Source organism: Capra hircus, chromosome 4 (assembly GCF_001704415.2).
Source record: "Capra hircus breed San Clemente chromosome 4, ASM170441v1, whole genome shotgun sequence".
NCBI lineage: Eukaryota > Metazoa > Chordata > Mammalia > Artiodactyla > Bovidae > Capra > Capra hircus.
Window position 1 is genome coordinate 38,010,236 of NC_030811.1, and position 25,788 is coordinate 38,036,023.

The 25,788-nt window shown below is 40.3% G+C and overlaps 1 protein-coding gene across 2 annotated transcripts in view; it reads right to left on the reverse strand.

Annotated features, from left to right (window-relative positions):
- The window catches only part of VPS41 (VPS41, HOPS complex subunit), a 200,147-nt gene continuing 174,873 nt past the window's right edge, over positions 515-25,788 (reverse strand). The window contains exons 16-26 of one of the 2 annotated variants that reach the window (XM_005679351.3): positions 25,599-25,743; positions 23,437-23,478; positions 23,248-23,298; positions 20,381-20,518; positions 13,904-13,958; positions 13,094-13,234; positions 11,722-11,858; positions 4,684-4,783; positions 4,253-4,297; positions 1,877-1,956; positions 515-1,275 (exon numbers count right to left, since the gene is read on the reverse strand). In XM_005679351.3, coding sequence (XP_005679408.2) covers positions 1,195-1,275; positions 1,877-1,956; positions 4,253-4,297; positions 4,684-4,783; positions 11,722-11,858; positions 13,094-13,234; positions 13,904-13,958; positions 20,381-20,518; positions 23,248-23,298; positions 23,437-23,478; positions 25,599-25,743 — 1,015 coding nt within the window. In that variant the 3' untranslated portion in view covers positions 515-1,194. The remainder of the gene's footprint in view (positions 1,276-1,876; positions 1,957-4,252; positions 4,298-4,683; positions 4,784-11,721; positions 11,859-13,093; positions 13,235-13,903; positions 13,959-20,380; positions 20,519-23,247; positions 23,299-23,436; positions 23,479-25,598; positions 25,744-25,788) is intronic. The other variant, XM_005679350.3, reaches the window with a different exon arrangement.

Here is a 25,788-nt window from a genome sequence, read left to right on the forward strand (position 1 = left end):
TAGTCTGGGGAGTCCTATAAGAATGAAATGAGATGCTGCTCATGGGAACAACTGTACCAAGTTCAGTAGTTGGTATGTGCTTGGTAGTCATTAGCATCCCACCCTCTCCCCAAAAAGGCAGACACAGAAAGCTGCATTTATTCCCTCTCTTGGGACAAAGAGAGCAGGGACAGTGAATATGTGTTTTTCACTGGTTAGAGGATGGCAATGTAGCCCAAGGAAATGAAACCAGGGACTATGAGACATAGGCACAAGTTTGAATTCTCTCCCTTTGTTTTACGCTATGTTCTACAAGGGCAAAGGAGGCTACAGGAAACATTGTCATGCCCATCCTCCAGCACCAGCTGCCTTTCTCCTGAGCATCTCTCTCAGATTCCACAGCATCACTCCTATCCTCCCTGCTAGCGACACCCACCCACACTCCCTCACACTCTAGGTGCTGAAACTTTCTTCCATTCCTTATGAGGGTGCCAGAATGCTTGATTAAAGTTGTACAACCCAGTAAAAGTGAGTCTTTCACAGTGGGAAGAGCTAACATTTATTCAATCAACAAACGCTGAGTGCTTGCCAGGGGCAGACACTGCTGGTCATTGGGACACAGAACATGTCATCAGTCAACATGAAACTGCATGGCATCAGACTGCTCTTGTTATTCCCAGACATCACATAGTCCGTGACAATACGCACAATGTTTCATTCAATGCCAATTAAAAAGGTAAGCACAGTTGATGACATACTGGAAAAAAAAAAAGCCAAACCCAGAATCTGAGAGTGGTTGCTGGCAGAGGATATGAAAACAAGGTCCAAGGTGTTGCTAGACAGCCTCAGTGGTGAGGCACTCAGCCATCTGGGACAACTCTCAGCAGTCCATGTTATGGCTGGACAGTTTTACTGAAATGTCACTTCCAGCTCCAAGACTTCAGTTTCTCTTCCTAAATAATGAGTCAAACAAATAAACGATAAAATACTGACCCTGAATGCACATCTTTCAAGGTATGGCTAGGGAAAGCCCTAACTTCTTTGTCAACTGCAAAGAGAAACATCTAGTAGACAGACAATGATGCAGAAGCTCTTCTTAAGCATAATCTAAACATGTACAAATCTCTTAACAGCACTGGTGTCAACAAAAGCTTCTGTTGCTGCAAAAGCAGTCCTCAAAGAGCGGCGAGGAAGAGGCTGACAAACAGAACCGAGCTATTTTTTCATCTCCAAAATGGCACTTCCTGGTCCCCGGTGCTTCGCACTGCAGATGTTACAGAACTGCGCAGGAGAGGTCTAAAAAATGCAAGTAAAAATGCAGACTTTTAAAAAGATCATCTCCTTCTACTATCATATCCAGATGGGATGCACTGATGGAGGATGGGGAGGAGGCCATGCGATGTCACTCCTTTCCCTGGAGGGTACAGCTGGTTCACATGGGATTCTGTCTAGACCAGCTGTTGTTCTGGGACTCAAAGGATGTCCCACAGAAAGACGAGCCTAATGTTACCCAGGGGCACCCTGGGGAACCCGCCTTGACACTGAAAAAAACAGTAGTGTTGTGATACAGAAATCAGGGTGAGAAAGTCAGACACAGTAAAATATGGTTCTCCCCATAGTTCTCATCTCTGGAGCCCAACAGTCATCAATTTTATCTGAACAAATTTACATACATGAGTATGCTTTTATAATGTTTAGTATCGTGTACTGAGCAGTTTTACATTTGAAAAATAGGCTCATAACTTTTTCTGATGTGACAAACTGTAACTGTGAGACACAGATGAAGGTTATAACTTTGAACCAGAGGATGTCCTAAGAGGATGGTTATCATTTTAAGCACATCCCTCTGGCTGCACCAACTGCTTTCAAGTAGGTGGTGGCCAAGCCACCCACTCACCATGCTGGGCACGGGCAGGCACTCCTTGTGGAACATATGCCGGCAGTGGAAGACCACCATGCTGAAGGGCTTTGCCGCATCTAGGGGGAGAGGGCAGGGAAGAAAGAAGAGCTCAGGGCAACCGCAGTTTCATTTTCCAGCCAGAAGCTGCCCTGGGAGGATTGCTAATTTACAACTGCATCCCAGCCAGGTGGCATGGTTGAACACAGGGCAGGCATGAGTCCTGTTGCTCTGGGGTCCCCAGTTAGCTGCCTGGCTTCCCAATCAGTTACTGCAGCTACACACTGGGGATGATTTCATGGCAAGGCAACAGCATTTGTTGTAAAAAAAAAAAAAAAAAAATCAGCATGTGTATGTGACTGTACAAGGTTCTCCCTCCCTCAGCCCTGTGTACACAATCGTGACACACCACATACTGAAGTGGATTCTGTGGTTTGTACGGATGCTTTCTGCATGAAAGCGTCTGCGTTTGCCGAGACCCTTCACTGACTTCAGGGCAGAACTGGGCTAACATCCTTGGTGTGACCTTGCCCTGTGCTGGAAGTCCGCTTGGGCACTGCACCTCATCTGCTCCTGCTTGGTGTAGCCAGCTGAGTTCCGGTAAGATTTAACCTTTAACAGATTAAATTAGAAACCTGACTATACTGTGCAGGTGCATGTGGTTTCCTTCCGTTAAAACATTGACTAAAACACTACAAAAGCTCATTGCTTTTCCTACACCCACTGCAGTTTTTTTTTCTATTTTTTATTATAGTGGATTTACAGTGTTGTATTCATTTCTGCTCTACAGCAAACAAGATCGTACTGTGTAGCACAGGGAACTAGTCAGTATCCTAGGGTAATCCATAATGGAAAAGAACACGAATGGATATGTGTATGCATGCACACTAAGTTGCTTCAGTGGTGTCTGACTCTGTGCAATACTATGGACTCTAGCCCGCCAGGCTCCTCTGTCCATGAGATTCTCCAGGCAAGAATACTGGAGTGGACTGCCATGCCCTCGCCCAGGGCATTTTCCCAACCCCAGGATCGAACCCACATCTCATTATGTTTCCTGCATCAGCAAGTGGATTCGTTACCACTAGCCCCACCTGGGAAGCCCTGGATATGTGTATAACCCACTGCAATTTTTAACATAAGCAGTTAAAATACAAACCTCTACAGAAGACCCCAAGTGAAATGACTTCCTGTGCTCCTGCCCTATTAAATAATCCCTCAAAGCAAAGTAAATGCTACACAGACTAGGTCTTGTAGTGCTTCTCCATGTTGAATTTACACATATGAAGCATTTTCTTAGCATCTCAAAAACTGCTTTAATTTTTACTTCAAAATATGGAAATCTCTCTTTTCACATCCTGTGTGTTATTTGCTCAGTCATGTCCAACTCTTTGGAACTCCATGTTTTGTAGCTCATCAGGCTCCTCTGTCCATGGAATCCTCCAGGCAAGAATACTGGAGTGGGTAGCCATTTCCTTCTCCACGGGATCTTCCTGACCCAGGAATCAAACTTGGGTTTCTTGCATTGCAGGCAGATTGCAGATTCCTTACTATCTGAGCCACTAGGGAAGCCTAATACATCCTAAATGAGCCGTATGTAAAATGTTTTTTTTTTTTTTATATTTATTTGGCTGTGCCAGGTCTTAGCTGTGGCATATCAGGGATTGAACCTGGGCCCCCTGCATTGGGAGCACACAGTCTTAGCCACTGGACCACCAGGGAAGTCCCTAAAATGCTTTGATTGTAGTTGGTGATAGATATATATATTTACATACAAATAAACAAACGTGCACATCTTTTAAGGAACCACAGTTTCCAATTAAAAGGTGAGTATCCATTTCCATTGAAATACATATGAGATAACTCAGGTGCCTAGAGCCACAAAGCAATGAAAAGTTTAAAGAAAAGTGAAAGCTACCTATAATTTTTTTCCCCAAGTATACATACGGTTCTTCTACCTTGGAATCTAAACAAGTAGATGGAAAGTTTTCATTTTGTTTTGTTTTATACTAAGGCAGCGGTTCTTAAAGACTGTCCCCTGAACCAGTAGCATCCACATCACATGGGAACTTGTTAGAAACACAGATTTTTGGGTCCCACCCTGAATTATTGAATCACCCCCTACAGGGGTTGGGACCAGCAGTCTCAGTTTTAACAAGCCTACCCACAGATGCAGACTCACTCTAAAACTTGGGAACCTTACCCCTAAGAAATTGGCAGCCCCAGCATGCAACTGAGTAGGGATATGGCTGAAATTCTTCTCTAAGCTGAATTATCCCAAAAGTTTGATAAAGTGTTAATTCGCTAACTTCAAAATTTTAACTCTGCTCGTCATTAACACATAACTGGGAATTTTTTTCCTCCACCCAGCCATCTTACCTGATGGAAGAATAGGGGAAAGGCAGGACTCACAGATGTTCTCCTCTGCAAGGAAACACACACAGTAAGTCCCCTACATACGAACCTTCAGGTTTTGAACTTGCAGAGATGCAAACGTGTCCCTGGATGCCAGCTGTTGTACCACACTACTGTACTTTTCAAGGTAAAGTACTGTAGATTTAAAATGTCTACTTTGGGGTTTGGTGGTTATGTATGATTTGTGTGAAAAAGCATTATAAACCTATTACAGTACAGTACTACATAGCCGATTATGTCAGTTGATACCTTAGCTAACTTTGTCGGATTTACGAACGTGCTCTTGGAACATATGTAGGGGACTTACTCTACACTTGGGATTGTACAATGTTTCTCTTTGTCCTGTCTGAAAGCGAGGCATGCAGTTCCAATATGATTCTTTCCATTTTACTCACCATCAACCAGAATGCCTTTCATTTGAGTTCGGTGCATCTTCTTTAGTAAGGACAGTGAGTCAGCTACCAGAATCTTCTTACAGCCTTCACGAAGCAGAATCTAATGCACACAATGTAAAAGGAAAACCACCTTAAAAAGATTCAGATATGGGGGAGAATCCTCTTACTATTCTCGGGTGGGGTCAGGGAGAGGTGGCTCCTTTCCCTTTTAAACCAGTTCCTCTGGCCACATTGTGAGCGTCCATTCTGGGTTTGGGGGGTAGGTATTGTTTTGGAAATTGGGAGAAGCTGTGTGAGGTATGCTTAAGCCAGATGTTGTTTTTCACTAGAACTCGCTGCTTTTCAAAGAGGAAAACACTGAAGGCCTTCTGGGAGGCTCTGGTGCAGCATCCACGTCGTCTTCTTCTGGCCCAATGGGTCTGAGCACACATGGTTCCGTGGGGCTCCATGGAAATTCACACGATGGAGACATCGCTGCCTCCCTGCTGCCTCCCTGCTGCCCCCCTGCTGCCCAGCTCTGGGTCACAACACAGCCACATCCTGCCCTTCTTCACATCAAAGTCACTCTCGACTCTGAAGCCTCTATGGCTGTTCTGCTTTCACAGTTTCAATGCGTGCCATCAGGGAAGGAAACTGGAAGCGGCCAACTGTGGTCCTCCGTCCCAGATCAGCTGTAATACCACGCCTTCCTCTCAATCCCAAGGAGCACCGGTGTTGGGTACATGCAGCCCAAGGGCTTCCCCCCTCATTATATGAAGGCAAAGGGCCATGGAAACGGAAGTGATGCCCAAAGTTCTGCACCCACCATTTCGAGAGTTGATTAACAGGAAACTGCATGATTTTACTGTTTCTACGTTGAGAAACTGCCTATGAAGTTTTATTCTTCAAAATGCTGCTGGAAATTGAATTTTTCAGATTCATTTAAGAAAACAAACTAACAGATGTCATGAAAGCATACAGAAAGATGAGAAAAATAGAGTAGAAAAGATCTAAAAAATACTGATGTTGGTAAACTTTAAAAAAAACTTACTACCAAACATACCTAGCTGCTCTAACACTAAAATAAAAGCTTAACACAAATAGTGTCAATCCAAAGCAAAATGTTTCCAAAAGTCAGTTGTAGTTTCTGTAATTGTTACAAGCATACTTTGTTCTACTGTAAGATTAATTAAGAATGTATTTATGAGATAGCTGTTGAAAACTAACACAAAACTCTAGATTCTCCCTATTTTTCCTTATTTCTCTGCAATTCATCATTATTGATAATGATCCCAACCGAAAGCAAAGTGCTAGGCTTACCTTTTATACAGTAGTAAGAAGAGGGTACATCAGCGAAGTTATTATTGTTCATTAGAAAGAGCTGCCATGGGAAAAAAATGTCATACAAGGCTGCCAAGTTTCTGAAATTTCTATTTTAAAAGACTCTTTGAATGCTGAACTTTTTGCTGACACTGTCTTGTTTTGCTGACACTGTCTTGTAATGCTTTTCGTCAGCATGACACATGAGATAGTCACCTGGCTTCATAAACCCCTGATATGATACCAGAGCCAGACTGGGAAACCATTTTACCTACTTTCTAATCTATCATTTAAATCACAATGCAATGGGATTTGAATTCTATTTGAAAAAAGCGTTGCCTTTTGTCAGGTTTATTATCAAAGATGAACTGCAGAGAAATAAGACAGAAAGACTCTTTAAGTTCTCATGTTGGAGTTGAAAAAATGATTCAAAGTATGCATGTAACTAAGTGATTGCTGCTGCTGCTGCTAAGTCGCTTCAGTCGTGTCCGACTCTGTGTGACCCCGCTATAATTGGTTGTCATAAGCACCTATGTGATGAGGCCAAACAGAAAGAATTTTAAAGGAAAAAATAGATTTTATCTTAAATGTTTATATAACTTTAATTTTCAAGAATATTAAAAACTATTACTTAGAAGAAACTACGAGCTTATATACTGTGAGTTGAAACCCATGTGAGACCAAGAAAAGTAAGAAAGCGGCCACTGTTTCCTCTTAATTTGTCTCTGGATTTCAAAGTAGAGACCTGTGGGGAAATGACAGTCACAGGGGACTGTGTGTACATGTGTGCTCAGGTGTGTTTGACTCTGTGACCCCATGGTCTGTGGCCCACCAGGCTCCTCTGTCCATGTAATTTTCCAGGCAAGAATACTGGAGTGGGTTGCCATTTCCTCCTCCAAGGGATCCTCCTGACCCAGGATCAAACCTGTCTCTCCTGTATTGGCAGGTGGATTCTTTACCAACTGAGCCACCTGGGAGGCCTCTACAGGAGATTATAGAAAAAGTAAATATGGGGAAAGAACTTGGATAAACAGATGTCTGGAGTCATTTATTTATTTAACTGTGTGTGTACATGTGTTAAAGCTTTTTGCTTCTCTTAGGAATATTCATTCAGCTCAAGAGCTGCTCGAGCAAAGGGCTGCATTCTGCTCACTTCCTGGTCCATGAGATAATACGTGGAGGCTCTGTGAGTCCCTATCCAGTGTGGGATCTAACACAGTGGGCACTCAAATATTTAAATCAATATGTCTATAAGCAATCAAACATATAGCATTAAAAAACATATACTGATTGCTTCTTGGCATTTTGGCTAAGATCAAGTGTAAAACAGTTATATGGAAAAAATCTAAGCTACTTTATTACAGACTCCAAAATAAGTATTACAGATGATTTCCGCAGAAATGTTACATTAATGCTATGCAGCTGCATTTGCTAAAGAAAGACATGTTTATGAAAGGACCCTCTTGAGAATTTGATAGAAATTCTTTAGAGCCCATCTAATCTCGAGGCTCTTAAATGTCAATGCAGAACCCAGTGCCATGCTGAGTGTTTAAGAAACACCAGGGTGGTCTACGGATTTGCTCCCTGTTCTTCTCCCACAGATCTGGGGTGGTACCAGAAACTAAGTAATTTTCTTTAAAAAAACGTCAGAATATTCTGGTGTACAGCCAGGCTTAACAAGTAATTGATTTAATGGGAAAAACTGACATCCAGAAAGTTTACAGGCCCCTCCCAAAGGTCAACAGAATTAATGGCAAAGCTGGGACTAAAGTCTGGGTCTGCAAACATGCCCACAGCTCTTCAAAGACAACAGGCTACCTGTTCATCTTCTAGGCCAATCCTATATATTCCTGTTGCAACCTGCCCATGTAATGACTGCATCTCCAGTGACCAAAGGGACAACCAGTGAGAAGTACAGAAGGTTTAGTCAGAAGGTCTGGGTTCAAATCCAGTTCATCAACTTCTCAGACTGGTAAGTCAAAACTTTGTGAAATGCAAGTCTTCTTATATATAAAATAGAGATGAGAGTTCCTTAAGGACCATTGTAAAGATAAATACTGTCAAGTGTTTAAAAGCAAAGGTGCTAGGACACTTGAGAATTCTAAATAAGCTCTTAAAAAAAAGGGCAAGAAAAGTGGATATAAATGCTAAATATTGGGTTGGCCAAAAAAGTTGTTGAGATTTTTCCATAACATCTTACAGAAGAACTGAACAAACTTTTTGGCCAACCCACTAAATATAAGAAATAAAATTTTTTACATATATAAAACAGCATAGAAATTGGAAATTGCAGCTTCTTGTAAAAATGGAAATATCATTATATATTGTTTTATAAGTAACTTATATCAAAACAAATGCTATTTGTCTTGAAATCAGACCTAGAAACACTTTAAGTTTACGAAGTATGATACAGGCTACTTTTATCTTACCTCATGAAGCTTTGAAATTCTATTGAACCGTCATGCTAACAATATAACAAGGTATACAAATGTGTAAAAAAAAAAAAATTAAACATTGATAATGTGGTTAATTATTTCCTTAACATTAATGATGTCATAGACAGTTTAAGTTTAGCTTTCAGCTTCTAATTCCATTTAGATGGAATTAGACGTGATACTGAGAAAAGTTGTTGCATCTTAGAAAACATGAAATTTTAAAACCAGAAGTGATGTTCAGTTTTTTCCCCCTAACTTTCTAACTTTTCTCTTTCCAAACAGCAATTCACTTGAGGAGTCCTCCCCCAAAGCACTTTCAGTACCAAGTAAGTTGTAAAATTCTGTCCACTGAATTATAAATCTGACCCTTAGATTACCAATGCAAATCAGCAAAAAAGGTGCTAAGAAGCTCTGTGATAACCTGTGTCTAACACTTGACCACAGTTTCCTACATTTCACTGAATGGTTCTTAATGTCTCCCAAGGTCATTCCCCCTAACTCCCTGCCCCCAGGCATAACAGGGTCCAGATTCTTGCTGATTCATGGACCTGCAAAATTTCCCTTAAATTTTTTGGATGTCATTGTCAGAGTTTAAATTTTTTAGCCTGTTAAAACATGTAAAAATCAACCATAGTTTTATGAAACAACAACAAAGACTAGACAGAATTTTAAAAGTATGTGAAACCTTTCTAGAAAATTCAGACTGCTCCATAAATAGATTCAAGTTATTTTTATAGTGATCCCCAGTAGGTTGTCAGGGAAAGAAAATAAATAGTCATTAATGAAAAGAAGTATCCTTTTTCATAGAAAATAATTCTAAACTTTTCATATATAAGCAGGAAGTACCTCCTGGAACTCTGAACAACCTGCCCCAGTAGAGCATTTTCTCTCTGCGTCCTCCAAGGAGATGTCTGAGGTCCAGAGAAGACTAGAGATGCAGCTGTTCCCACAGACCCCACCCTTTTTTCCATGAGTTCCTCCCATTCTGTCCCAGAAGCCCCTCTCCATGGTTGGGGTATTACAGGCTACCTTGGACTCCCAGGCAAAATAACTCCCAGCCTCTTTAATACACCAGGGGCTGCACACTTACACATCTTAAGGAAAAGCTCTCACTTAAAAATGTAATGAAAAAGATAAAATATTGACTTAGCAGCTGATTAGTGGCTAATTTTTTAGATGGAATTCACTTTGCACCTAATAATTTTATTTTTATTCCTGGCTGATTCAGAACTATGCAAATATAGTCATAAAACATTAATGAGCAGTGAGACCTAGCAGTGACCCTGAGCTTGGTTCTCTGGAAAGAGCCTAGGAAGAGGGATCTATTAGGTGTTTTTGGAGGTACTGTAGAGGTTGAGAAAAAAGTGATGCATAATTTTCAACTGAGAGGCTAGGCTTCATGCAGGAGAGCTGGAGGACAGAAGGGGTAATTATTTGGTCACCTTTCTTGGGGTAGAGGTGTAGATACACTTAAACAACCTCTTGACAAGTTGGAATTTGCAATTTCCAGGCAGACCCGGGGTGTTGAGAGCGGAGGAGCTACAGATCGTTGTCAAGCTCACTCACGTCCAGGGCTTTACAGGGTCTGACACTGGAACTGCTCTCCCTAACGCCAAATTCATGCTTCAGGATAAAGTGACTCATTTCCGGTCTGGACGGTTCTTCTGCATCCCTTGAGAGCTGCACAAAGCACAAACCCCTCCCTGTTACCTCTCCTCACCTAGTAACCCCTTCCTACATTTTCCTTTCCTTCCTGGCCTTTCTCCTTCCTCCAGCAACCTTTCTCTGGGTCACCCACAAGCCTCCAAATTCCACTGAAAACAAATGCTTATTTCTCTGGAAGGTTTCTGCAGAAGAGTTTGTTTTCCTACTTGCCTAAACCAAGTACTCGTTTCTCTCCCATGATGCCAACCTCCCACAAGCCTTCTAAGCCAAGCCTTCCGGTTCTGTCACATCCGCCCTCAGGAAAACCTATTCTCCTTAAAGCTGAGTTGTCCAGTAAGGCCAGTCAGCTTATTGGATGTTAACTCTTAGTGTGAGGAGAAAGCTGGACCCTGGCTCACAGCTCAGGGCCCACCAGACAACTCCTGCCCTCACAGTTTCTTGACTAATTCCATTCCCATGACCTCTCCCATCACTGTACTTTCTGAATGCAGTCACAAAGACTCCTTTGGGAATGTTTAACAATATCTTCCTCCCTGGCCACAGGCTCCAGGCCCTCCAGCTCTGTCAGTCCTTGACATTTCTCATTTTTCTTTTTGATACCACTGATCTTCGTCATTTTCTTCTCCTTTTCACCCAGTCTCTGACCTGAACTCCAAGTGCAGCAGATGCTGCGCAAATCCTCATCACGTGCTCCCCCTTTCCTACCCTGGAGACCACTTCTCTCCCCACAACCCTGTCTTTTGGCTCCACCTGCAAAATCTCTGTCTCCAGGAAAGAAATTTCATCCCCCTTTAACCAAAAACTCATTTCCAAATGAGCTAGAGAAAGAACAGTCTGAATTTTTCAAGAAATGTGCTTTAAATAGTTTCAAGTTCTCTGGACGCTACTAGCATTCCGAAATACAGTCACTGCTAGAGCCTATTTTAAGGAAAAGATCAGGATGCTCTGTGATTGGCATGTTAATTATTTATATGAAGATAATGAGTTCTATGGCTCTTATCACAAATTCTGAATTATTGAGGGTACTAAACTTGTAATACTCTAGAAAAACTGACAAAAGGTAAAACAAATTCTGTATTTTAAAATCTTTCAGGCAATACGATACTGAGTGGCTTCAAGGAAAACAAAAAGTTTTTTTTTTTTTTTTCATTTCTCCAAATGGACACAATGCTCATTCTACTTCAAAATGGTTCAGGTGGTCTGATCTAAAAGCCACTGTAACACTCCCTCACACGCTCCAAGGCCATGCTAAGTTTACCCTATAAATGTGAGAATGCCTGCTCACAAGGAGAGAAAATCTGGGGATGGATAAAAAATAAGTATGCTGCCTTAAAGGGTGCTATTTATAGCTTCTTTATTTGAAAAATATTCCAAATATCTGGGCCTAAGAACACTGTGACTATCAAATTGAATGGATGTCCACAATAAACCCTAGAAATGTTTATCCAGTAGTCAATTTACTCAGCGATTTTCCAGGCAATAGTACTGGAGTGGATTGCCATTTCCTTCTTCAGGGGATCTTCCCGACCCAGGGATAGAACCCGGGTCTCCTGCATTGTAGACAGCCGCTTAACCGTCTGAGCCACCAGGGAAGTCAACTTACTCAGCAATGACCACTTATTCAAGAAAGGATACTTACTTGTAAATTGTAGTCTTGCAGAATTTTAACTAAGGAGTCTCTCAAATTAGGAATCTCCATTCCTTCCTTAATACGGTGAATTAGTAGAATCGGGTCAACATGCGTGCCAATGTTGTTTAACAAGCCGGTGATAAATGCTACAGGATACCACAGAAATCAACATATAAGCAATGGAATGGATGCAATTTTAGGCAAAAAGCTATTTCCTTTTAGTAAGTGTTAAAACCATCCGAACTTTCAATCCTCCCAAGAACTAATCTTCCTTTACTTTCCTCAAAGAAGCAGCTAAATGAGAAGAGATTTTAAAAGCAAATGAATTGGAGAACAAATGATTACTTCAGAACCCAGTCTGTGATGTCAGAGAGAGGTGACTTCATAGTTATTGAGAGTATACTATGGTGCAGTTATCGTATATTTTTCTCCAATATTCTGCAAGGTGGGAATGTTTTTTGTTCCCATTTTATGGAAAAGGAAAAAACAGAATCGTTAATGAATTCATCCAGGATCACAAAACTAGCAATTTTTGAACCCAAAATCAAAGCCAGGGTAGGCCCAGGTTCAAAGTTTGTTTCATTACCACTCTACCTCCTGTAAGATCCTTGAACTGCTACTCTAGTATGCTAAACTAGATTCTCAAAGTACCTTAATCTGTAATGAACCTGAATAACACCCTCTGGTATCTCAGGAAAAAAAAAAATTTAACAGTGGTTTCTAGAACTTGAAAATCTTGAAATAGATAAGCCTTCCGACCAAAATATAAGAAGGGGGAAGGGAGAGATTTTAAACCATGACTGTTAGTTTCTGAATCATATCTATATCTTTAAAAGAGGACTTTCATTAACTTTTGTTTCCTTCCAAAATGGGAGACCCAAGCAGATGGTCAAAGAGAGGCAGCAGACAGACACTCCTGGTGTTGCACTGATAAAACAAGGCAGGAAAGAGGCTCAGTGCCACAGCAGCAAACCTCCAAATATAGTCAATGTCCAGTAATGGTTATGGGTTTCCATAAAGAGAACTGATAAGGGCTAGACTACACACTTTCAAAATAAATGCCCGCTGTACACAAACAAAACCAGAATCTTTTATTTCGTGTGGGTGCAGTAGGTAAAACTATGCTTCATGAGAGCAGAGTTAATATCATGTCAATCACTTGTTCTTTATCAAGTTCAGCTAGCTAACATGAAGTATTAAGGCTCTAGACTTCCCTGTATAGGGAGAGTTTAGGAAATCATTACTATGTACCTGACTTATTTTTATTATAGATACTTCACCATATTTTTAACTCAGTGCATCTTGAGATGATTCTTACTCTAGACGCAACTGGCTAAATCGAGAGAAAGAAGTTATGAAGGCAGATGGGTTTTCTACTTACGTGGTTTGTCGATGGAATATAAAATCAGATCTTCCCAGAGTTCTGCATCGTCCTGCTCTTTGGCAAATTCAATCGCTTTATCAACGTCATGCAATTCCTCCATGATCATCTTCAGGGCGCTTCGGCTATTACCCATTCGGCCTAGAACAATGTGAGAAACATGTTTAGGCTCATTTAATTAAACGTTTTAAGATAAACCACATCTCACTTTAGTTGTTTACATAGCTTGATAGCGTGACAAAAAGTGTATTTCCTTGTATGACAACTATAACTTAGTAAAATAAATCCTAATTTCTAGGTATTTACTTTGTACTGAGTATTCACTTAAGTGCTTCACATGAATTACTTCCTGTAATCACTATAATCTGAGGAAGTATGTTCTATTAATATTTCAGTTTTATAAAAAAGGACAGACATGTTAGTCACTTGCCAAGATCATAGAGCTACTAAATGGCAAATCTGGAATCTGAAACCAGGTCTGTTAGATTCTGACTTCTTTCTGATGAAAAGCAGAAAAAGAAGAAAAGAAATTTGTCAACCCATCCACAATTTATTTTGATTTACACTGTAAAGTGTGAACTGATAGTTTTATTACATAATACTAATTATTATCTCAGTAGCATTTATTAAATAATGCTACCTTCTTTATTGAGCTATGAAGTTTCCTTTTCTAAATATTAAATTATTATATAAAACAGGCTTTAATCTCTGTTACTTTGGTCTAAAACCTATGTCCATTCTTGGAAAATTTATATCACGTTGTCACCCCACTCTAGTTTATGGGGACCAAAATGAATCAAAGCTACTTACTCAGAAGATAAACTGTCTCTTCTACAAAGTTTCTCTGTTGACAGATCTCAAGAGCCTTCAGATAAAGCAAGGTAAAAATGTTATGTGTTATCATATAAAAACAAATATCTACAGTCACTTAAACATACAAGTTTGAAAGAATGTTTCCACTGCCTCCCTTTAAAAACAAAGCAGAAGTAAATAAGCCTCTTTAAGTTTTGTTTGTAGTTATCCACATTTCCCTGAGAGGTGCTGGACCCTACACAATTTAACTGATAACATATTTAATGCAGAACATTCCAGAGAGAAGGCAGAAAGCAAGATGCTGAAACAAAGGTTCCTCCCCACAAAGCTTTCTTTCTTTCTGCTACTTGAGGTTTCTTCATGGAACTGGTCTAAGCCCTGTTTCCTTCCACTGGATTGTAAGCTCCAGGAAGGGACTACTGTTCATAGCTGTATGTTCCCTGTAAAAAGCAGTAAACATTTGCTGCAAAAAGAATTAAACACTGGGGTGGGACTATTTCTATTGCTGGCTTACAGGGTCTAGAAGAAATCTCTGTTCAAGGATCTGTCAAAGGTGGGAGGAAAACTGAAAAGATATGTGCACCGTAATGTTCATGCAGCACTATTCATAATAGTGAAGATATGGAAACAACCTGAACGTCCATCAACAGATGAACGGATAAAGAAAACGTGGTACATATGTACAATGGAATACTACTCAGCCATAAAAGAACAACCAGTCCATTCTGAAGGAGATCAGCCCTGGGATTTCTTTGGAAGGAATGATGCTAAAGCTGAAGCTCCAATACTTTGGACACCTCATGTGAAGAGTTGACTCATTGGAAGAGACTCTGATGCTGGGAGGGATTGGGGGCAGGAGGAGAAGGGACGACCCAGGATGAGATGGCTGGATGGCATCACGGACTCGATGGACCTGAGTCTGAGTGAACTCTGGGAGTTGGTGATGGACAGGGAGGCCTGGCGTGCTGCGATTCATGGGGTCGCAAAGAGTCGGACACGACTGAGCGACTGAACTGAACTGAACTGATAAAAGAACAAAACTGGTTATTTGTAGTAATCTGGATGAACCAAGAGTCTGTCACACACAGTGAAGTCAGAGAAAACAAATATCACATATTAATGCATTATATATAGAATCTAGAAAAACTGTAAACACTATCCTATTTGCAGGGCAGGAGCAGAGATGCAGATGTAGAAAATGGACTGGTGGACGTGGGGGTGAGGAGGGAAGGGGAGGGTGGGACGAATTGGGAGAGCAGCCCTGACGTATATACACAATAGTGTAAATGAGCTAGCTAGTGGGAGGCTGCTGCAGAGCACAGGGATCTCAGCTTGGCACTCTGTGATGACTTGGAGTGGGATGGCGATGACAGGGTGGGAAGGAGGATCGAGAGGGAGCGGATATACATATACATATAGCTGACTCATACTGCTGTACAGCAGAAACACTGTAATTATACTCCATTAAAAAACAATAACACTTTAGAGTTGGAATGAAACTAAGACAGTGTTTTAGAGTTGTTTAGTAACTAAGTCATGTCCAACTCGTTTGGGACCCTATGGGCTGTATCCCACCAGGCTCCTCTGTCCATGGGATTTCCAGACAAGAATACTGGAGTGGGCTGCCATTCCCTTCTCCAGGAGATCTTGCTGGTATGGAATCTTTACCACTGAGCCAGCCAGTACACAATCATTTAAATGAGAAAATGAGAAGACCTGAAGGTCACAGTGAGCAAGAAACACCACTAATTTGATTACTCACACAATTCCTTTAAAAATTATGTAGCAGACAAAAATGGAAATATAGATCAGTGGAATAGGGTAGAAAGCCCAGAGATAAACCCACGTACCAGTGGTCACCTAATCTATCACAAAGAAGGCAAGAATATACAATGAAGAGAAGACAGTCTCTTCAATATGTGCTGCTGGGGAAACTGGACTGTTACATGTAAAGAATGCAATTAAAACACTTCCCAATACCATACACAAAAATAAACTCAAAATGGATCAAAGACCTAAATGTAAGGCTGGACACTATAAAGCTCTTAGAGGAAAAGATAGACAGGATACTCTTTGACATAAATTGTAGCAAGATCTTTTCTGATCTACTCCTAACAGTAATAAAAATTAAAAAGAAATAGGACCTAAGTAAACTTAAAAATTTTTGTACAGCAAAGAGAACCATAAACAAAACAAAAAGCCAACCCTCAGAATGGGAGAAAACATTCGCAAATGAAGCAACCCACAAGGTATTAATCTCCAAAATATACGAACAGCTCATGTAGCTCAACATCAGAAAACAACCCATTCAAAAAAATGAGGGGGAGCTAGAAACAGACATTTCACCAAAAAAGATATACAGACGGCCAACAGCCACATAAAAGATACTCAACATCATTAAATAATAGAGGAATACAAATCAAACTACAATGAGGTATCTCACAGTGGTCAAAATGGCCATCATCAATCTACAAACAATAAATGCTGGAAAGTGCGTGGAGAAAAGGGAACCCTCTTGCACTGCTGGTGGGAATGTAAATTTATACCATCACTGTGGAGAACAGTATGGCGGTTCCTCAAAAACTAAAAATAGAGCTACCATATGACCCACCAGTCCCACTCCTGGGCCTATACCTGGAGAAAACCGTAATTCAAAAAGATACATGTACCCTAATGTTCGTTGCAGCTATTTACAACAGCCAGGACATAGAAACAACTTAAAAGTCCATCAACAGAGGGCTGGATAAAGATATTACATCTATACAATGAAATATTACTCAGTCATAAAAATGAAGGACACTGTGCCATTTGCAGAGATGTAGACGGACCTAGAGAGGGTCATACAGAATGAAGTCAAAAAGAAAAAATGTCATGTTAACATTTATGTGTGCGATCTCAAAAATGATACGCATGAACTTATTTGCAAAGCAGAAACAGATACAGAGGCAGAGAACAAACGTATGGACACCAATGGGGGACGGGGGTGGGATGAATTGGGAGACTGGAATCGACATTTCTATACAACTTACTCTATGTATCAAATAGATAACCAATGAGAACCTACTTTATAGCACAGGAATCTCTACTCAGTACTCTGTGGTGACCTAAATGGGAAGGAAATCCCAAAAGAGGGGATATATGTATAACTGATTCACTTTGCTGCATAGCATAAATTGACACAACATTGTAAAGCAACTATTCTCTAACAAAAATTTAAAAAGTGATGTGGCAGAGATGGCAAGATGTTCCTTAGTATCCGTTGCCCATTTCTTCTATAGTAGTAAGATTATAGGTGGTTGAGCGAGTGCCCAGAATTAAAACCTCAAGGCCTCTCCGGTGGTAGGAGAGCTATGCGACCAGTATCCACCAGGGGATGAACCAGAAATGTGGGAGGGCAGATTCTGGGTCTGAGAACACCCTGCACTCTTATTTTTAATCCTTTCATCCAAACTGCTCTTAGAAACATGGATGATACAGGAGACGCAGGAGACCTGGGTTTGATTCCTGGGTCAAGATCCTCTGGAGTAGGAAATGGCAACCCACTCCAGTATTCTTGCCTGGAAAATCCCATGGACAGAAGAGCCTGGCAGCCTACAGTCCATGGAGTCGCAAAGAGTTGGACACAACTGAGCACATACACAAAGCATAAAGCCTGTTTTCTTATTTTAGATTCTTGAATGTTCCCGAGCAATAGTGCTCCATCTAGAGGAAAAAGTAGGTAAACTAAGATTTTTAAAGCCGACAGGACATACACATGTGCACGTGTGCAAAAAAGGAGAGTAACAGAAAACAAGTGACAAGACAGAATAATAACAAAAATTGAGTAAAAAATGATGTAAAAATACTATTCAAATTTTTCCTTTCCTTATTTAATGTAAAGGTAAGTAACTTAAAAATTTAGAGGTTAACTAATGGAAACTTTATCAGCCCTATCTACTATATCAGTTTTATAATAATTTCTACATAGCCTTGACCCCATCATCTTTTATACAGTCTTATTTTTCTTTAAGGAAAATTAATAAACTATGCATCTCCTACTTTATTCCTCCAGATTCACATATACTGCCACCTTGTGAATGCAATTAGATATGAGAGAGACCATAAATTCAGGTATTAATGATAAAGCTAATATTTTGCTTTTAACTGTTCTCAGCACAAGTAAATCAGATTTGTGAATGTGAAAACTAGGACCTGATGGCCACACCTGGAAATGACAGAAGAATGAACAGTTTAAAAACTGATGTCTCTCACAATTCTTACAATATTGAGGAATATCTTTATTACTATTGCTGTTGTTGTTATTTTAATTAACTTTTTAAACTGAAAAAAAATGTTCCTTACCACAGCGGAAAATATATGGAACCCAAAGTTAAGAGATAGGTTCTAAGGCTCAGCATGCTGTCTTATAGCTCTAGACTGGGGGGAAATCTACTTAGGTTTTTATGAGTCAGTAGTTTTTCTATATTACAAGTAAACATAAAAGGAATTTGTTTCTAAGATGAAACATAGTGTGCACAGAGTTATTATTTCTAGGGAGAAAGGAATGAGATGCTACATGAATTAAAGTCAAGAAAATCTGCTTTAAGATGGCTTGGGGTACCTGAGCAAGGACAGTGCTATATTTTTTGCAAATATACAGACTTCCCACAATGGAGTCTCAAGCAAAGATAATCTCTAATAAAGATGTCTCAAAGATCTTTAACCTGAAAGCCTAATGACTTGATTACAGAGACATGTTTCAACCATTACTATCTCAAATCCATTTTGTTCCAAATTCTCTTTCCACTGAAAGTTATCTTAAAAAAAACACTACTTCAAACATAATTGTTCTCAGGTTTGTGTTGAATTCTCTTACATGCAATTGATTTTTCCCAGCAGCTCAGAGAGAAAAATTCCAAAGGGCCCACACAATGCTCCAGGTGAGTTCTCTGTATTAGAAATATCATGTGTGGAGATGAGAATTTCTGATGTTCCCTTTGTGGGCAGAGCAGTGTGCTTTCCATTGAACACTACCAGACTGGAAAACTTTAAACCAAATGGGTTGAAAGCATGTTCCAGACATGGACGTACTGGAATCCAAGTGGAGCCTCTGTACGGTGTTCAGGAAGGGGAAGAAGGATGCCTGGGTGGGTGCCGATCACCCTCGTGTGCGGGGCTCTGGCTGAGGAGTCAATAGGAGGCCAGGTCTACCTGGAAACACACGATGTTTCCTTCAAAGTGAGGTACAAACACAGGGGCAGGCACACAAAGATTAAGATTCTCCCTATTTTTCTCGACTACAGATTCAGAAGTGAGAAAACAGAGGAACGTTTGCTTTTCTAAGATGATGTGTTTCCAAATTTATTCTTGAGAAAAAGCCTTGGGGCCCAAACATAAACTGTTAATGTTTTCCATAAACTAATATGCAGGCAAGATTTTTCTTTTTTAATTAACTGTAGATTAAGAAAATCCATTGAGCTGAAACTGGTTCATAGTAAATTCAACACATTTGAAGTTAATCATCATGGGCTGAAGAAGGAACTAGAAAAGCTGTGACTGCACATAAATCACGTGCTGTCAGTCAACTTCTTAATATGTGTCTCTTACGGGTCAAATACTCTGTTTTGTTGCCACATATGGCTGATAGAAGAAACTACTTGTTCTCTGGCCATCTGAATTTAGGAAGATAGGTGCAGATGATAGCATTGCAGATGGTGTGAAGAACCATGGAAACAAAACTGAGGGTCTTCAATCACCCAGTTTCTAGTACACACATGGTGAGTATTGTAGTTTATTTTGAAACAGCAAGCTCATTCATAACACGTACTAGTTCATATTCAGCCCTAACTAGAACCTTGTAGATATCAATTTACTCATTTATTCGACTGGCATGCAATAAACATTTAGTGTTTAATGTGTGGCTGGCTACTGAGTTTATGAGAATCAGTGAAACAAACTCCTTTTCCTTGAAGGATTTATAGGATGGTGGGAGAGACTAGAAACTATAGTTATAACTACAGTTAACTACATTATAACTATAATTGAAATGAGTGTGACAGAGAAATAGAAAAGTACATCATGTGGGTATTTTAAAGCACACAGGGTGCAGGACTGAAATTATGTATCAACTTGGGAGTCCTGACTGGGGCAGTTGCCTCTGGCTTTGGGTGGTCCATGTCCCCCTCCCAGGCTGACCTTGCTGGTAAATGCATCAGACTCCAGACAGCGTTTTATGGTTGACAGAGTCCTAGATCCTAGATCAGACCTTTATCCCAGTTAAACCTGGCATAGAGATACTTGAGGTCCTTACCAAAATCTGATCTGATAGGACCACCCATTGTGATAGAAAGCCCGGCAAAACCTCGTGCCCGGAGAGCCAGTCTTTCCCTTGAATGAGGATGGACGAGCAGAGACAGATGACTAGAAGAACCCAGAGCTTATCAACAATGACAACTCTCACCTCGCAGCATTTGAGCTGGGGCATCTGGGACTTACCTTTTCAAGGGGGCAATGGATACTGTCTCGGAGAAATGGAAGCAAGTTGGGTCGGTCGAATTCAGCATAAAGGCTGATCTGCTTCTCGTGGTAGCGCTGTCCCTTATGATGGTCTCTTTTGAAAAGCTTATGCAGATACTAAAAAGAGCAAAGGAGCAAATGAGGAATATTAAAATATGGGAGTGATACCTGTTTAACATTGCTATTTTCAGCCACAGACAGACTGGCGGAAAAGCAGTTTTTGGGAAAAATCTCTAGGTGAAGGGGAAGTGGAAAGGAAGACACCTTAGCAAGAGTAAGGAGGTGCTGGTACTTCCTAGAACTGCCCCAAGTGACCTGTTTCTGCCTCTTACCAACCATGTGGCCCTGGGCAGGTCACACTCTCTGTGACTGAGTTTCTTTACCGGCAAAAATCTTCAGTTGTGAGGACTGAATGAGTTACCATTTGTAAATTATTCAGAACCACACCTGGCATGTAACAGGCACTGCAAAAATGTTAATGACAGGAGCTGTTAATATTCTCACCATCATCTGCTTCACCTCAGAAGTAAAAGCTTGATCAGTGGTGTTTCTAGATTGTAAAAATTCTCATCCTTTACATAAAGGGGGTAGAGTCATGGAGCAAGAACATGTTCTCAAAAATAACTCCAGTAGCAAGTGCTAAATTAATTCTCATATTTTCTAAATCTCCTCTCAAGTTTTACTGAGATCTGTGTTTGCCATGAAATGCTGCCTCCGCTGGGGACCTCAAAAAGTGAAAAAAATCAAGAAGAGTCAGGTGTTTTGAACTCATTTTCATAGCTGATTCCTTCTTCTGACTGTCTGAAAAAGTTAATGAACCTTCAAGGGAGTGACTGATTCACTTTCAACTTGGAGTAGTAGCAAGGTTATAAATATATTGCACAGAAGTCAGAAATTGATATTCAATGTTTAGTTCATGTTAAATGGACACAAACACCCTAGAACCCACCTGAGGTGGGAAGGCTTCATCACACCAAGTGCATCAGTGTATCTGCCCCCTCGATTGGATTGGTTCTTCAACACAGAGCATCAGCCTGCCCCGAAGTTGTGACGGGGAATGAAGTTGCTGGAGCCTGACACCTGCTGTCGTATATGGTCACTAAATAAGCCTAACCAGGACACAAGCACACTGAGAACCCCCTCCTTGGGTTAACTGCTCCCTCTCTCAGGCAAGAACTGGGGGAGTCCGAGAGAAGTCCCTGCCCCGATGAAGACTCTGGCCACTCACTGGCATGGCGTCAGTGTAAGAACTGACACACTGCAGTTTCCCAGAGGTGCAAATGGATTAAGAAGGTTCTGTCACATCTTTGGGGCAAACGTATAGAGACATCACTTTGCCTGACAGAGACGATGCGCCATTCAGTGTGAGCACTGCCACCATTCTACCACTGCCCTCCTGACACTGTCACTTGGTACCTGCCGCCTGTAATCCTGTCTCACGGCTGAAGGAAGCCAGAAATCACTGCTTTGCAAACAAACTCCATGATGACCCACACAGAGGTACCTTGCTTGGGTAAGCAGATAATCTGGCGATTTTCAATCATGAACAACAGAGCAAAAAGTATTCAGAAAACCACCGAGCAAACAAAGGGACAACCCACCTCCCTCCACAAATCACTTCACGTTCCTATACTGGAGTCTTCAAAAGCTTCAATGCATGAAACTGACTTATAAGTGCTCTATTTCCTAACCCTCCTCCCGGGGAGCAAAGAGATGCGCACAGATACAACAGTCTTATATGATGCTCACAGGCCTACTGGAACAACCCCTATTTTCACTGAAGACTTCTCTGGCATCATTTTGAAAGGACATAGAAAAACGTCTCTTCCTGTTTTGCTCCCATGACGACAGCAATGCAGAGAATCAAAGGAGCCCCCCAACAAAAGAAATCTAGAGTAATGGGTCCAATGGCACCACCACATGACCACGTAAGAAAATAAGGCACAGGCTCTGTCAAAAAATGAGGCTCTGATCTGTGAGTGTTCTGTGTGGTCCTGGACATGGAACAGCTGTGTGGTGTTTCCTTAGCAGGAAAACTTGGTATCTTTGGTGCACAGTCAGGGCACTGGCTTGGCTGTAACTGATGCCATAATTATATTAAATGGTAACTAGAAAAGTGTGGACAAAGAACACTACCTGCCATTCGTAAATAATGAATATTGTCCACCATCAAGCCCTCAAAGCCACTGCAGCCAACCCAACAGTGCACCCTGAGGGGAAGTCAGCTTGGAGAAAAACACACACTGGCCCTGGACATAAGATGCATATCTAAGGGATGATTTCAATGAGCCCACACTCTGCCATCTTCCTATATAAAGGAAGGCACTAAAATCATTAACTTGAGATGTTTGTTTTCTGTGTCTATGGTTAGCGATACTCTTTCGATGTTTCACTATATATATATATATATTTTTTTTCCGCCCCCCCAGCAAAAACTGCTATACATCCTGGCTCCCTTGACTTCTTTGGAACAGTCCCTTAGCGCTATCTAAGAGGCTGCTCTCCCAGGCTATAGTTCTCTGTATGTGCTCAATAACACATAATTCTCAACTTTCGGGGTGTGTGTGTGTTGTTTTTTTCCTTCAATTGACAGAAGGAAGTTGTTTACTCCTAGACATGGTTTGATAATACAAAAATGTGATAACTTTTTTTTTTAATCACAATTCAATTGTGAGTCAAATTTCCTGATCTGTTATTAATTCCTACTCTGGATTCTGATCATCTGCTGCATTATAATAATTACAGAATATTGTTTGTGTTCACTCCAGTCTTCTCAAACCAATACTGGAAGGTGACTTGCTGCTCTATTCAATCAAAGGGCAAAAGAGGAGGACTGTCATGCTTACCACATGCTGCAACTCTGGTCTGTCTTCTAATTCTTCCACTACTTTTTTAATCTATAGGAAAAAAATAATTAAATGTAGAGTTATGAGGAATCAAATATAGCTGTGAAATTATCTGATAAACATCTCTCTTCTTTATGGTGATTGTGGTCTCAGACACTCATCTGTTTCAATATATATAAAGGCACTCACTGAAATTTTATCTTCATTGTCCAGAAGCATGTCGACAGCTTTCTGCAATATGAAAAAATACCCAGTCACTGAAATTTGCCACAGAAAAAGAGAACACAGAACATAATGTGTTATATATGGTATCACCACGAAAGGCAGAGGGCCGGTTTTACATGGATAAGAGGGTTCTTAGCTTTAAAATGGTTCTTGAGATATTTCTAAATGTATTTTAAATTTTGTTTCACTCTGCGGTCTCTGTGTTTTGCATACAACATAAAATGGTGCTGTGCTACAACTCACAATACAAAGCATTTGTATTATTCCCAGTATCACAAAAAAAAGAGCTTTCTTTCTGGCCATGTGAATACTGATGGAGTCCCTCTACAGATTCCACAGATAAAAGGAGCTGGTCTTACGTGGAGAAAAGGATAAGACACAGAAAGGGGGGGGGGGGGAAGACACCTGAAGCTTCATAACAGTATAAAGCTTATGGATTTACATAATTGAGTTTAGCCACCTTTATCATTCATGAAACACAAGTTAGACAGTGTTTGTAACAAGAGGCGGTGGGAAGACAGCCCACCAGACTAAGCCTCATACAGAGTCCCTGGGTCTTGTTCTTGACTCTATTACATTGCCTACCCGTCTGCTGCATTTTTTTTCTGAAACATTAGGATGTTGGAAGAGATTACCTGTAAGTTATTTTCTAATTAGAAAGTTATGTGATTCCTTGAGTTCATGCTTTTGAATAGCAATGAATTTGAACTCATTCATCTTTATCTACAGCTTCATATGCAAAATAAGCTCTTGAGATATATGAAGGGTGGGTCAGTCATAAGGGGAGACTGGCTATGGGAAAATTAATTTCTATATAAGTTGCTCATCTCCTTAATCATCATCTGCCAGAGAAGCAGGACCTCTGCATCTGAACTTCTGGGAACTACACTATTTTAAAATCTGTACTCCCTAACGACTTGACTCATTCAGTATGAAAAATAGGCTAAAAGCAGCTTTCATAAAAAGTAGATTTACCTTCTATTTAAATTAAGTGTGTGAAGTCTAATACACAGCATGTAATAGATATATAACATAGCACATAATACCCCTAGATACAGTAAAATAAAATTTTAAAAAGTCCAAGTAACCTTTTTGGAACCTTAAGAGTTCTACTCTTTGATTTATCTAAAATTTCAACTTTTCAAGTAACAGCTACTGTGTTTTATGAGACTCTTTCATCACTAGCACTTGGCATTAACTTTCTTTTTTAAAATACATACAAACAATTTCTACCACTTTACAAGACCCACTGTGAGATGTGGAGGCTGGGTGCCCTCATCAGATAGAAGTGAAAGTGTTAGCTGCTTAGTCGTGTCTGACTCTTTGTGATCCCCAAGGACTGTAGCCCTCCAGGGTCCTTTGTCCGTGGAATTCTCCAGGTAAGAATACTGGAGGGGTGGCCATTCACTCTCCAGAGGATCTTCCTGACCCAGGAATCAAACCCAGGTCTCCAACTTTGCAGGCAGATTCTTTACCATCTGACCCACCAGGGAAGTCATCAGTTAAACATCCCACTATTCAAATCCACTTTATTATCTTCTTTTTTATCTTTTTGTCATCTGAGACCAATGGAAACTCCACATGCTAAAGCTGTGAATGCCAAAGAATAAAAGTGCAACGAACAGACCAGAATAGTTTACTTACAGCTTGAATACAATTAAGCTGTAAGTTGGGACATACAATTAAGAGGATTGAATGAGCTAAAGCATATGGTAGTTTCTCTGTTCCTATGAATTACAATGACCTGTTTTACTAAAAAAAAAAAAATTACTTCACATAAACACAACTTTAAAAGTTCCACATCAAGTTATGATTGCTTTTACAGAAAAACTGCATCAACTAAAGGAGTCCTGAATGCCAACTACTAAAGGAACATCTGGTAAGGGTAGGAGTGTTCTGAACAGTTAGCATACAACAGGTTATGTGATTTATTAACTACTCCAGCATGTGGACAAATGTCTGTTAAAAACCGGGGACAGCGCAAATAATTTATCAGTAGTAAAATAAGAAACACATTATAACTGACTCACTCTGCTGTACACTTGAAACTAACATACGTGATAAATCAACTATACTCCAATAAAGTTTTTTTTTAAATAAAGAAATCTTAAAAAAAGAAACATTACCTCAGAATCAAAATCCATTAATAAAACAATTTTATCCTTGATAGAACTGAAAAGATTATGTTTGTGGATCAACTGGAAAACATCCTTATGTCTTAATGTTAGGTATATTTCCAAAGCATTGCCATAGTTTTTGTCATAGGTGTACCTGGTAAGACAAAAATTTTTGCATTAATGTTCATCAACACTTCCA